At 36.5% G+C, this 14,956-nt stretch overlaps 1 protein-coding gene across 6 annotated transcripts in view; it reads right to left on the bottom strand.

Moving 5' to 3' along the window:
* NUBPL (NUBP iron-sulfur cluster assembly factor, mitochondrial) overlaps nt 1-14,956 on the bottom strand; it is a 102,426-nt gene that overhangs the window by 69,473 nt on the left and 17,997 nt on the right. For all 6 annotated transcript variants that reach the window (XR_010389371.1, XM_064512380.1, XM_064512379.1 and 3 more), the window contains one exon: nt 13,710-13,800. Coding sequence is in view for 5 of the 6 variants with exons in the window: in XM_064512380.1 (XP_064368450.1) it covers nt 13,710-13,800 (91 nt within the window). In the remaining variant the exon portion in view is untranslated. The remainder of the gene's footprint in view (nt 1-13,709; nt 13,801-14,956) is intronic.

A 14,956-nucleotide genomic window follows, 5' to 3' on the forward strand; every position in this document is an offset into this window, starting at 1 on the left:
AACACTAGTGTTTGGGGGAATGCTCCTCCTTCTATTAAGTCTGCTTTGGAACCTCACAGGAGAGACCAAATAAAGCCACCACTAAGCAACATGCTGTCAGCAACTCTGGGTTAGAAGTCTCTGATTTCTTCAGACTGCAGGAAGTCTGCAGGACTTCTAAAATTTCCATAGGAACAAAAGCAGCTTTTTTTGGACGCTGCAAAGGTATCGTCCTTTTCATGCTCCATACTGCTACACTTTCCAGCCTCAGGAAAAAAGGGGGGAAATGCTGTAATTGTTCTGCTGGGGAGGGGTGCGGGGCAGCAAGCAGGAAGTAAACAAAAAAAACATGAGTGCTTTCACTGGAAAACATCCCGAACCCCCCTCTCTTGGTAGCCTCTGGGATCTGAGTCCACATCTTATCTCCAAATGGCGCTCTCACAAATGGAGAACAAAAGGAGTGTTGTTTGAATATAACTGGCTCACTATAAGACCATGTACCAGCAAAACATAGAACAGATATTTTAGGCAATAAACAACAACAACAAAAAAAATGACAATACATATTTTAGCGAAGACCTTTGGTGCATATAAAGTACCCATATATATACACACACACACACACACTAAAAGTAATGTGAATATAACAGTACATTAAAAGCTGAACTCCAAATTCATACAAAGTGACACCTAAGCACTCAACTTAAATCAGCTCAAAAATACAGATGAAACTTTCAAGTAATCAATAAATAAGCATTCGAGCCATGTAATTTTGTAGAAATATATTTGAAAATAAATTGGATGCAGATTTTCTGCTCACGATATTTTGGTTTACAACTCAAAAAGGACAAAACAGAAAACCAAACAAATCACTTGCATGTTTTATTGTATTCAGGAAAGAGTAAGAAACAGTTACTTGAAAAGATACAGACTGATTCACTGAGCTAGTCAAAGACAACTCTTCTCCACTTGTGCAGCTCTTTTCAGCTTTTAGTCACTGCTTGGTTTTGGTGGCATTATTTCATGAAAAAAATTAATTCGTTATTAACTAATCACATTTCTAGGAAGCAGTCTTACTTATTCTCCCTGCAATAAGATACTTTTGTGATGAAGAGGCTGATAACATTTGAACTTCAGCAGCCTAAAGCCATGTCTAGAAGCTGCTTTGGCATCCTTCTAAGCGACATACACATCAGGACAATATACAATGTTAGCAGCCTTAAGAAAACTGACTGCACATTTACTTGTGAGAGGGTTTAAATATATATATACCTGCAACAGCATGCATCATTGCAACAATAAGGACTGCTTGACCTTCACCATGAAATGGGAACAATTATAAGGAAAAAACAACAGACAGCAAAAAGTGGAGGCCAATGCTGACTGCTCAGCATCTGAGGATCAGGAAATGGAGGAAAAGAAGAATGGAAAAAGATGCAGAGAATCTGAGAAAGTTCAGCAAAATATAATGCAACTTCTCAGTTCAAGTCAGGTCATCTAAAGTGTGACAGTCGAGTATCCAGAGACTGTCATCTGAAAATCCACTACCTGCATGGACAGTTTCTTCTGTGTAGAGCACAGGCAGATGCACTAATCTCACAGAAGAGACATCTTCATAGATCTCCCCCTCATTCACCTCAATGGGTAAGAGGAGAGCTGCTATAAATACTGACCTACAGGGTAGCCAAACGGGCATAGACTCTGTTGTTAAAATGTGTGCATTGTTCATTTCTCAACAGCACAGATTCACTTTATAAAAACTGGATTTTATTTTGTGTTATGGCAAGGAGCATAAACTGCCAGAGAAGATTTAACCAAATTTACAGAAGTGTACAAGAACAATTCACAACCTGTTGTATATTCTGGCTGCAATGTTTTGTGTATTTTCAAAGTAATACAAAATACTGCAAAGCACTCCACCGTCTGCCTACTGCTAAAGGGCATTCTTAAGACTATCTCAAACCTAAAGTGCTCAAGTGGGGTCTGGTAATCACCCTTGCATCATCAAAAGCAATAGGCATCCACCCTGGGTCTTGTGAAGATTTTCTAAAACATAACATGTAAAGAAGATTTAGCTTTATGAGATCTCAGTAACATTTCTATTTTCTGTTAACGCCTCCTTTGCTGTTGTTCAGATGCCTACCATACAGGTTCAGAACCCACTCCCAAAACACAGAGTAAAATCAGATCTCTTAAAATCAAAATGGACACAGTAATACTATACCACAGGTGCTAACAAATCAATTCCAGAAAAGTAACCCTGCCTTCAACTTTTCAGTAAGCTTGATGGCCCTAATTATAAGGTGTTGTGTTTTCCCTGAAGGCACAAAGTAAGATCAACAGAACACCAATGAAATACCAATACAATGCCTTTTCCAGTAGGATACAAGGAGAGCACTGGAAAAAGCAGCCAAATGCAAGTTCATTAGAGCAGCATAGCAGATTGCTGATTAAAAATGTTCCAGGACTAGTCGGAAGACACAGCTTTTACTCACATGAAGAAGAATGACAAAGTCATTAGAAGAGATATTCCGCATTTCATAATATATGTGGGGGTTGTGGGGTTCCTCCCCCTGCCCAAAGTTGAGACTTAGAGTTTATCCTGAGGTCATTGTCCGAGTTACTCTGTTCTTTCCCTTTAAAAAGCCTTGTATAGCCAATAGTGATTGTAGGTTGGTGCAGCACCAAAAGTATTGACTGAGCTACAAACTACATAGGAGGGGACATTTCAACTCTTGGCTTACTCTTCAGAAGAGCTGTTGAGGTATTCGAACAAGCAAAGGCTTAGACTGAGTCTTCTCTTATCAGGTAGGTAGAGCCCATCATTCCAGAAGATTGTGATATTATGCCACGCCTCTATTAGACGACATCATACTGTTTAAGAATAGCAAGTGTAGCTTGTAACGACTAGTTAAATGTGTATGTAACTGATCATACAACACCCTAGCAAATCCATTCTGAATGGACTTAAACTCACTGACTGAGTGAACACTGATGCAGAGGAACTGCCCAGTTTTCAAGCTTCTGGGCTACAAATTTTTAAACACTTCAGAGGCAAAAAAAATCTGAATACGGGATGAGAATCTGCAAACCCAGTTCTTCCTCCTTGATAAAGATTTTTCTTATTGTACTTGGGTATTTTCAGAACTTGCAGCTATCTTGGAAGGTCTCAGCCTTCCTAGAAGGATATCTCTTTTTTTTACTCAAGGTTTGTCTGCAAAACTTTTGATAAAGTCTGTCCATCCAGCTGCCAAAATTAAGTCTCTTCTTAATTATGTCTCTTAAACTGATCAGGAAAACTGCAAGTGATCTGTGGATGTATCTAAGGAGACGGAAAAACAGATCAAGAGCTTTGCTCAGCCTGAGTTAGCCAGCTTCCAAAAGCTTAACATAGGTAGTGTAATCCTACAGAATCTTTAGATTCTTATAGCACATTCATCACTTCACTGATTTTTTTTTATTCATCTTTGAGCCTGTATTTTAGTTTTGCTATCACTCTTCTGCTCTTCCAGGTTTACCAGAAAAAAGAGTTTTCCGAGAGTGACAGAAACCTATTTCTGCAACGGTATACTCCCAAACACGTGCAACAGGCAAAGTACTTCATGTATTATCTAGAAAAAGATCGGAACAGCACCTCCCTCCTTCAGAGCATGTGAGGAAAGCATTAAACTATTAGTGTCAGAGAATTAAAGTTCTACCTTATTCCACTTCTTTGGCACAAGAAAAAAAAAAGTCTCTTCTGCAATCTTTCTGTCTTTGATTGCCTTTCTACTTCAAGTTATTAAAAAAGAAAAAAAGAGGAGAAATACAAATATAGTAAGACTCAAAGTCCTACATAGTCTTCTGGAGTTTATCCTACCCAACTAAGGTATGCAAGGAGGCAGAGCCGGCTGAAAAGCATCATTCAGGATGTAGTAACCTATGTTCCTTGGCTACAGCAGCATGCATTAATCAGAAGAAACTTCTAGAGAAGAATTAAAACTTGTCTGCTAAAATGAGCTTACAAGAATGGAGTCTGCACTTACAGTGGTCTGGAATGTGGCAGGAAAACAGCCAAACTGGTCACTTCAAACAGAGCAGAAAAGCATGAGCAACTTTTCCTTCCTCCTCCCATTTGTGGAGCATTTAGCTAAACTTCATAATGCTGCTCCAGTCAACAAATGCTGCATGAAATGCAACCTTCCTAGCCCAACAAAGAGGAAATTTCATATGGCCAAAAACCATACAATTTGCATCACTCATTTAGTGTCTTGGGGAGGCAGTTCTCAGTGATAAACATATGTAAGAGAACAGTGGCTCCCTATGGATTCCCCTAGTCCCCTGAAGGTAAGCATGGGGCTAGAAATGTCATACAAAAGGTAAGATAGCAATATCGGCAATTTAAAAAGCTTAATGAAACCTGAAGGTTAGGAGTTTAATGTAATATAGTTTGGTGGACACCAACATACACCAGCATATGTATGCTTTTAAAGACCTTTAAATACTTTTTAAAGACTACTGTTGACACTGCTTGAACATGGGAGTCTAGGAAAATTACAGCAGTGAAATCATCTTTCCAAGACAGAATTATCAAAGATTCACTTCAAGAGTATAGTCATGTTCCTGTTACTGCCTGAACTCCTAGCACAAAATTTAACACATTTGTTCTCAGGCTGGCTGTACCTGTAAGTGAACTTCAAGCAGAAAGACAGTGCTTTCAAGTCATCTTTAAGATGTAACATCAATAGTCAAATCTATCAAAAGGAAAAACAATAGTATGATTCTGCAGTTAAGAAAATCCAAATGACCTTTGTACACAGATTTCCAAATGTTTCCAAAGAAATCACAAAGCAAAAGAAAGCGCCAGCACAGATCCACTGCAACATAAGGGCAATGTTTTGAGTGCATCTACTTTCCGTTTCTTAATTCTAATACTTATACAGACCCCATTTCTGTAATACTAAATACATATATGCACCCAAAATGAAAGTTTACCTCACAGTATGCTACTGAGGTAAGGAAAGTGTTATCTCATTCTATAGATGAGGGAATCATGACACAAAGACAGTGTAACTCCTTCCAGATTATTCAAGAATCCTGCGGATTAGGAGGCCTGTGCTGAGTTCCTCCAAGGGCTGATGCTCCAACAGAGCTGTGGCTCCACTTGTAACATCTCCAGTGTCAGAAAGCATATCTAAGCACAACTGGCAAATATCTAGGAGATCTAAACACTTCAGGTACATTGCTGAAGTTGTATATTTTTCCTTGAAACTCCCAAATATATCTGAAAGAATTAAAAAAAAAAAAAAAAAAAAGCAGAAACCATATACACAGAAAAGACTGCAGAAAGTTGCACTACGTACTGCTTGTAACACATAATCTCTGAATAGCATTTTAACACGTCACAGCTAAGCCTTAAAACAGTGGCTATAGATTTAAAAGAACACTTCTGAACAGCTCATAATTGTAAGTATCCTCTATCTTCCATGTTATTTTTTTGAAATAAAAACCACACAGTAACTTCTCTGCATACGTTTATCAAAATTTTAACAGGCTGGTACCACTTCATAGTTCACACAAAAGCTAAAGGTTCTGCTGTTCTTTGTACAGCTCATCATTAGCTGAGGTTTTCATGACAAATTGTAATTTTCCACCTCCTCACATCTCAGTGATGTGTCACTGCTGAAACACCAAAGATGTATGGCATGACAGAACACAGAGCCACCAGGCCAGTCAGGAATGACATGGTGCAGAATATTCTGTGGATTCCAGTACATTAAACAAGATTATCTGAGACTAACTCAATTAATGTGCTATAGGTATAGACAAGCTGAAACAGATTTCCAGTCTGGTCACTTGTAAAATCTCATAAATTTTTGTATTGCCTGGTTTTAAGTTGTGCACAGTTTCATGCTGCAGTGACTGCAGAAAATTCTCTCATAATCTCAATTAGAATTCCAATTTATACAGCACCTTCTGTTAATCACAGTAAACAGTAATTCTCATATCGTTGTTACTTTGAAGAAGTATAAGGAACTTATTTGCTGTCTATTTTAGTCATAAAAAGCCACCATTCCATAGCAGGATGGTTCAGGTTCTAGTCAAAGATACAAAAGTTTCACACTATACAGGGCTGAACACAAAGATTTTCAACAACCAAAATGAAAAAGAAAAAAAAAAAAAGAGCTAGATGACTTCAGCAGATATGTAAAAAATAAACATCCTTAAATTGTGGAAAAAGAGAACACAGGACAGGAAGGGAAAAGCAGTAACAGAGGGTGGGCTTCACTTGCCTAAACACAGATGTCTCACACCACTCTGGACATGCTAGGGAGCAAGATCTGTACAGGGCTAGCAGATCTGACAGAGGACATACAGAAGAGCCATACTTTCTGCCAGACATCATACTCTAGGGTGTTTAAAACGGTACTAGTTTCCTATGCAAAGGCAACTAAATTCCACACACAATGACACAGAAGGAGAGAAAAGAAACAGTAGGTGAGCAGAATAGGGGGAAGAAAAAGAGAAAAGCAAATAGCATAGAGGACTGCAGTAGGGCTCCAGGGCATGCCAGAATGAAACACAGACACCAACTTATGTCAGAGGGCGAGTGATGCTGTCACTAAAACATTAATCAGAGAGTTACAAATATTAAAAATCCAGTCATCAATCTAACTGCTTATGCCAGAAGGCCAGAATATTCTATGGCAAGTGACAGACTAATTGAGACTTCAAGTTTGATTTCACACTGTGCTATAAATTTATTTACAGGATTGCCCCAAAGGTACAGTAATTTGTATTGTAAATTCAAAGAGCTCCACACAAAGCAGGCTGAGAGTTCCCATTACACCCTGTACTAACAGTGTTAACCTAACCATGAAGCCATCACAAATACCTACACCAAATAAGACCAATAAGAATCAAACATTATTCAATTCTCACAGTACAATTCACTTTAAGAAATGATTGCTTTAAGGGAGAAAAAAAAAAAAAAGAAAAGAACAGCTTTCTCCAACAGATTTGCTTCTCACACCTAGTCGGCCACACAATACCTTTCCTAGAGTAAGTTTTCACCATTTTTCCTCCTGATAGCCTCCAGAGGCAACATGGCTCTGTAAGAAAGATTCTTCATTAACTGAACTGTTTGACAAATATGATATCATCAGTCCTACCTAATAGCAAAAGAACTAATTGCTCGCTGGAATATTATACTTCAAAAGCAAGTCTGGCACAAGTGAACAGCACAGTGATTTAGTTGCATCTCTGTTCCATTTTTAAGTATTGCTAACTTAGATTTGGAATAAAAGCACAGGACTAGTTTTCAATATCTTGCCATTATCTACCACAAATTTCTTCCTTCCAATCTTTAAAACAACCCACGTTTTTAAAAGCCCTCAGATCCTCATGGAGCCAAAAAAGGCCATCTGTAGTGGATCAAAAGCTTTGTGAGGTTAATTTGGGTGGATTCTTTTAATTCATTATAGTTAAGAACAATGAAATAGACAACACAGCATTCAATTCAAAGCTTCTGTCCTGACATACAAAACCTTTGGGTAGGTTCATGTTATCTGAAGGACTGACTTGCTTCTGTGAAAGGAGGACCACCCAAGTCAGTCATAGAACAATAGGACAGTAAATCACAATAGGGAGAACCATGTACCCAAGAAACAGATACTCTCTACCCCTGACCTCTCACTTTACTCCAAGATCTAGCTTCCAAAAAAATCTGGTTAACTAGGGACTTCCATCACTTTCAAAGCAAAAAATACAGAAATCAATATATTCAAATTAATTCAGCCTTTTCAGGTTAAATAAGAGCAAAAATGAACTTGCAGGTGAAAAGAAATGGAAGAAAACGGACAAAACCTTTTCAAAGGCCATCCATGCACTTGAGTCACCTAGATAAACTGAGATAAGACATTGTCGAAACCAAGGGGCTTAAACAAAAGTAAAACTCGGGATTTTGGTAAAGGCTACCTCCATAACAGAATCAATAAAGCAAAACACAAGGCTACACACAATCTAAAAATCACTTGCTCACAAATCAAGAAGTAATTGCTGTAACAAAATATGACACACTTTTTTTTGAGAGAGAATCAAATTTAGTTTTTATGTAAATTAATCATGATGTGACTCCTCCACTGGTATAAATGCAATAGAGACAAGTTTGCTGGGGAATACAAGCTGCAGCTTTAAAATTAAGCCCTTACATACCATCAAGAAACTTCTTCAGAGTTACCTCAATAACTAGCCTATGTAGCATTTTCTCTATTTAACTACTCTAGTATTTGTAGTACACAGCAGTATCTACTGTGGAAAGAAACTGAAAACCTGATTACTACCAGGAAGAGATAAAGTGCTTTCAGATGGGGATGCATTTTAAGTAATAGTATTCATCTTATAGAAAAGGTACGTTATTTGTTTCCACTGCAGACCCTTTCCCAGTCTAACAATGCCATACAGTAAGCATAGCATATCTCAAGAGATTCCCCTCACAAAGTGCAACCACATTACATACCCAAACACATACAGTAAGTTTAAAAAAAAAAAAAAAAAAAAAAAAAAACCAAAACACTACTTCCTGTTCACATGGCTGTGTCCATATAAGAAGTGCTGCCAGCATACTAACTTCTGTTCATATGGATGATTTATCACATTCTTGATTCATAACACAGCACTGGCAAAATCTTGCAGTACAAATCCAGCCATCTTAGCAATTTTAGTCAATTCATATTTTCTATTTATAACCAACAAATGGATGCATAAAAATTCCTTGATATAGCTATTTCAAGGAGACATTTTTAAACAATCACAATAGACTGTATTTTAAATCATCACTTTTTGATTAGATTCTGCTATTAGACTAGCAGATATGTAAATCTCTCCCAGCAAAAAAGTTCATGTGTCCATTTATGACTTTGAAATTACTGAGAAATTTCTATTTTCTGCAATATTATTAGCCCCAGTGGGGCTGGGGGCTGATCATCCGAAAAAAAGCAGCTTTGTACAAAAGGACCTGATGGTCCGGGTGGACAAGTTGAACGTGGGCCACCAATGTGCCCACACAGGGAAAGTGGCCAGCAATATACTGGGCTGCATAAGGAAGCATCACCAGTACATCAAGAGAGGTGACTCTTCAGATGTCTCACCAGTGCTGAGGAGAGAGGGAGTGCTGGGTCCAGTTCTGGGCTCCCCAATAGAAGACAGACGTAGACATACTGGAGCAAGTCCAGCAAAGCGCCACTAAAATGATTAAGGGACTGGACCATGTCTCATATGAGGAGAGGATGAGAGAGCTGGGACAGTTTAGCCTGGAGAAGAGAAGGCTCAGGGGGGATCTTATCAATGTGTGTAAGTATCCAAAGCATGGAGCATAAAGACAACAGAACCAGACTCTTAGCAGTGCCTAGTCACAGGACAAGAGGCAACGGGTACAGACTGAAACACAGGAAATTCCATCTGAATATGAGGGGGAGGAAAAAAACAAACCCAAAACTGAGAAGCACACACTTTATTTACTGGGAGCATAGTTGAACACTGGAACCAGATGCCCAGATAGGCTGTGCAGTCTCCATTCTTGGAGATACTCAAAATCCACCTGGATACAGTCCTGGGCAACCTGCTCTAGGTGCCCGTGCTTGAGCAGGGGGATTGGACCAGATGATCTCCAGATGTCATTCCCAACCCCAAGCATTCTGTGATTCTGTGAGACCAAGACAAGACTACTTCTAGTTTTCTTTCAGAAATTTTGTAATTTCAGATTTCGAAAACAAAGGTCCACTGGTGATCTTTTCAATTTACTGTTTTATTTAGAAATAAAAAGGACACGTAGGACATCACAAAATGGCAATAAAGCTCCAAATTATTAAAAGAGCATTCAAATATCAAAGAGGAAAAGGTCTATCAATGCCTTCATAATAATTTAATTAAGTGAAGAAATGTTCTGTTTATCTGGGAAAAAGGTGATTCCCTAATACCTTTTTGGCAATATAATAGGTTTTACTCTCTGCCAACTAGTTTAAACAAGGTGATTCCCTAATACCTTTTTGGCAATATAATAGGTTTTACTCTCTGCCAACTAGTTTAAACAATGAATTAAAAGAAAAAATGCAGTTCACTAAGCCAGAAAACAGCATTTAAATATGTTATTTGGGGAAAGAGTAGAAGAAATGCTTTTGTTATTTGTTATACCTGTGTATATATTGTAGGCGGTATTAATATTTATTCCATAATTAGGTAATCATCCAATATCTAATTAAATTCAGTTGTGAATCTTTAACTGATATTTTCATGACCATTTACAGTATTTTGACTGATACTCTACTAAATGTTGGCAGACTTTCCTTCCCTAAAACTTGCAAAAATCAAATTAATAAAGGATTTTCCATTTATACAGACTTTCTCCTCCCTAAGAAATCCTAATTCATTTGGAAGACTTAAATTATAGCATAACTATAACATTCTCTATTGAAATGTGATAATTACTGCATAGATCTATCTTATGTGGTGCCAAGCATCCCTAATCCTTTTTTCCACTGCTGCTCATGAGAAAAGAAATAGAAATCTGTGTGTAAGAACACTCAGTACCTCTTAGGATTACTGTACAGATTCAGTAATAAAGAGCAATATTATTCATCATCCTCATATGCAGGCCTCATACTGAGGATGGCAACAGACTTTAAACCGGGTTTTTGACTGCTATGCTATTAAAAAATTTAATTTTGAATTGACTTAAGAACTGCTATACATATATTGATAACGCACATCTTTAATACAGAAACGTCTGGTTTTGCTCAATTACTCTTTGAAACAATGTTTGTTTAGACTTATTTTTTATTCTTGAAAAAGTAATATCAAAATTGGAAAGTATGGCTAAAGCCCCATTATACCAAAACTAAATGTTCATATCTCTGTGTTTGTGTGTGTGTGTGTATATATATATATATATATATATATATATATATATATATATATATATATATATATATACACACACACATACACATATATATACACACACACAAAATGTTGCTCAATTAAGGAGAAGCTAACTTATCACTGATCTGATATCCTTGCAAGCTTATCCTATTGTTGCTCATTAAAATAAGAGCCCTCAAAGTTCACAATTTAAGCTTCCCAAGTCCTCCAAATTCTTATTTTTATAACCAAATCATCTTCATGTCAACTAATTTGCCTAACTTTTGTTGTTATTACTTTACAGTTTCACCAACTCAAGAATTAAAGTGCACACAGAAGTAAATAATTCCTGCAGAAATGCAGATTCTATCCTGTTATTCATATTAAATTGTTACATCAATTTTGCAATAGACTTGTGTAATATGTTAAGCCTTTGAAGTATGCAAATCTATCACACTGACAGCAAAAAAATAGTGTTTTTAAATCCTGATATTTGCTCTTACATTCCACACAGAGGCAGAAAAATACATTTTAGCAATCAAAATGTGGTGCTTATCTTACAAGTCAACAATACCAATTTCAATTCAAGGAGAACCTCCAATTTCTTTCCATATTAAATCCTGTATTTTTCACACAAAGCAAAACACACTGACACTAAAGCGTATAGATAATTCTCAGTCTACACCCAAGAATATCTATAGTCACTGACATTTGCATACAATTAAAACCAAGCTGTCCTAATATTTGACTGAATATATCCTAAGATCTTGCATTTCTAGCAAATTAATTGGTATGACAATATCAAATAGTCTGGCAACTTGTTCCTTATTTATGTTTCATTACATCAATTAAAATCTGATATCAGTTGATCAAATATATGGCAAAATTTATGAGAAGTCCAAAACTACCTGATCAAATTTTCAGGCAAAAAAAAAAAAAAAAATGTATAAGCACAATTTTTTACAAAATCATCTTTGTAAAGGAAGAAGTGAACCACCATCTGTGAATGACATATTAGCTACATCAGGTGAGAAGGAGAAGAGGACAGATATGGAGGACATCATAACACAGTCACTCTGGTACTTATATTACAGAATGCATTTCAAACAAAATTCATAGCAACAAAACCTGTCACAGGAAAACACAGAGCCTGTATGACATCTACTCTCAACAGGGCTCAGAGTGCAAGAGAAAACAAGAATACTTTAATTTGTATCAGGAAATTAAACTCTACTGATGATATACGAGAGGGTTCAGTTATTTTTACATAACAGAGTTAGCCTTTATCTTCAAAGAATAAAGCAGAAACACAGTAAAATAAGCAACATGATAAATTAATCTAAATAAATTCTTTAGTTGCAAACCAAGTACTTAAACATGGAAAGTTTGACAGTTTGATATAGAAATTCAACAGCCACCTGGACAAGCATAGTTGTTCTTGTACACACGCAGTGCAGTTTTAAGTAGAAATACATTACTTTTTCTTTATGCAGAGTAAACAGTAGTAGCACAATGGAGACAGAATTTTTTGTGTAAGTATCCTTTAAAAGATATTGGCACTGTTTTACTCTGCATGTTTTATACTAAGTGAGAATATACAGCGTAACAGCCACTACAACATCCATAAACACGAACAAATAAACACTGGTTACAAATGGACGTTTTAAAACAATAGAATGTAACTACTCAAATATGGCATGAATGAAAGTGTAAGGAATATACCATTTCCCTTTTACTTAGCCATGACTTCCAGCCAAGAAACATTAATGGGCACTTATAGTTCCTTGTCCTTGTCTTGCTGAGCCCATTTCTGTCCCATTTGAATTGGCATGTGTTCTCATTCCCTCTCTGTCAACAAGTATCATCAGTCTGTCATTTCTTCAGTATAATCCTAGTGTTTTTTTCCTTTTCTTTTTCCATGTGTAGTGTGGGACTGGTTTTGTCTGTGGTTCAATGTTCAGTTTTTATAATTGCATACACTTTATCTCAGGATGCATAAAACAAAGCATTAAAGAAAAATCCTACCACCTCAGGCGGGGGGCAGGGGGGGCAAAAACAAACAAACAAACAACAAAAAAACAAAACAAAAAACACATTCCCTTACATCCAGTGTCACATAAACACTACAGACAGATATGGCTTAATTCATTTCACTCCTGGCTGGCCAAGGTGCACGTTAAATTTCTGACAAGTATAACAGCCTTGATGCAACCCTTTCTACTTATGTCTCTCTTATTTCCATATCATATTCTCTAGGTTCTCCCACCCAAATACACTGTGTCCTAAATCTGAATCCTTCCTAGCAGGAAGTTTTGTCTACTGGCTTTTCTTTCCCTTAGTGAAGTCATTGCCACTCAACGCACAACTTCAAATAAAATTGAATTAAGAGGCCTGAAGTATTTGGCTGAATAAAGAGAGATCAAAGACAAATAGTTCCATGACATTTTATACAAGCTACTGTAATGATACTTCTCTTATTTCTTCAGTAAGTGATTTTTTCTGTGGGGGGGGGGGAAGGAGATCTGTAATAGCAGGATCCTGTGGTAAATACAAACACCCTGATAATAGTTATCCTTCCCTTGTTACCTTTTCCAAAGTTTTTAGTAATAAACCATGAAATTCCCAAAGTCAGTGGACCAGATTAAACAACAAGATCCTGAATATGCTTTTAGCTGGAAAAATCAGCTTTGAAAACAACCTCATTAATAGAATAAAAAATGGTTACACTAAGTCATCTTCTATTTCTCTCTTCTGTGTCACACCAAAGAAGCATCAGTGAGTGGTCAGTGCTCATCCCTGTACAAATAAAACAACAAAAATCACTTCACACTTACTTGGTGTTAATTCTGGGTTTCCTTTCAAGTTCATCATCTTCGGAATTGAAGGCCCATATATGTCTGCATCAAGCAGGCCAACTTCTTTCGTCTGTGTAAGGACCAAAAAAGGTATTTGTCAAAATATCTTTCTTACCTTAAAAATTATTAGTTAAGCAAAGTTTCAAAGCTGCCTGCAGGGATAAAAATAGGATCTTGATTTTAGACATAGGTTATCGCTGTTCTCTCTCTAAACTGCTATTGAAACATAAAATATAAAAATGTCCCTACAAGTTTGAGCCACTAGAAGTCTTTGCAAAATATAGATTCTCAATATGTAGAATTCTCACTTGCACATTCTTATTTACAGTCCAGAACAAAGATTTTATATTGACAAACATTATAAGAAATTTTCATTCTTTGCACATACTTATGTAGAAATAATATGTTAATATGTTTCAAAAGGTATCAAATTTATTTGTAATAAACCAGCACAAACATTATTACGTTTGTTTGATAAAAATGTATTTTTATCTTGTACTTTTTATTTTTATGTAGTTTTATCTTTAAATGCCCAGAGTCAACTTTTGCAGATATCTTGAAGATATTAAAATGTAAGTATATAAAGTCAATTAAGCACGCATAACATCTTATCCACATGTATTTACACAAAAGAATGCCAAAAATATGGAATTATTCAACCACATATTGTACATCAGACAAACTGCAAACATAATTTGTTTCAACTATGCACTCCACACTTATAAGATTCATTTCTATATGCTTTAAAAATGTATATACATACATATTTCACCAAAACTAAGTATTTTTCCCCCCACACATGGCAAGACACTCTGCCAAGTTCTGCAAACTAACCAGCAAGGAGCCAGCTCTTTAAAGGGCTGAACATCTACTTTCTCCAGTATTAAAAGCTGACTTGTATTCAACATTTCGCAAAATCGCAAGCCAGTACGTTTAAAAGGCTTGTTTCAAAGCGCAGTAAGGCAATGGGAGCTTTTCCAACAATGCTGAGTAAGACTTTCATTGTTCACATTTCAAAGATTTTTTTTTTGAATTAAGCTTTAGTAATTTGGTATCACATTAAGGCATTTGTTATCACAACTTTTGATGGGGAAGATGGAGACAAAGATAAAGGCTCAATGATAATTACCAGGTTTGTGGTTAGAGAAATGTAAAGAGGCTTTTCCTGCAAGTCTACAGTGTCTCTACCCTTGAACAAGATTTTTAAATATAAAGTATATTCCGTT

The sequence above is a fragment of the Dromaius novaehollandiae genome, chromosome 5 (assembly GCF_036370855.1).
Source record: "Dromaius novaehollandiae isolate bDroNov1 chromosome 5, bDroNov1.hap1, whole genome shotgun sequence".
In the NCBI taxonomy this organism is placed as follows: Eukaryota; Metazoa; Chordata; class Aves; order Casuariiformes; family Dromaiidae; genus Dromaius; species Dromaius novaehollandiae.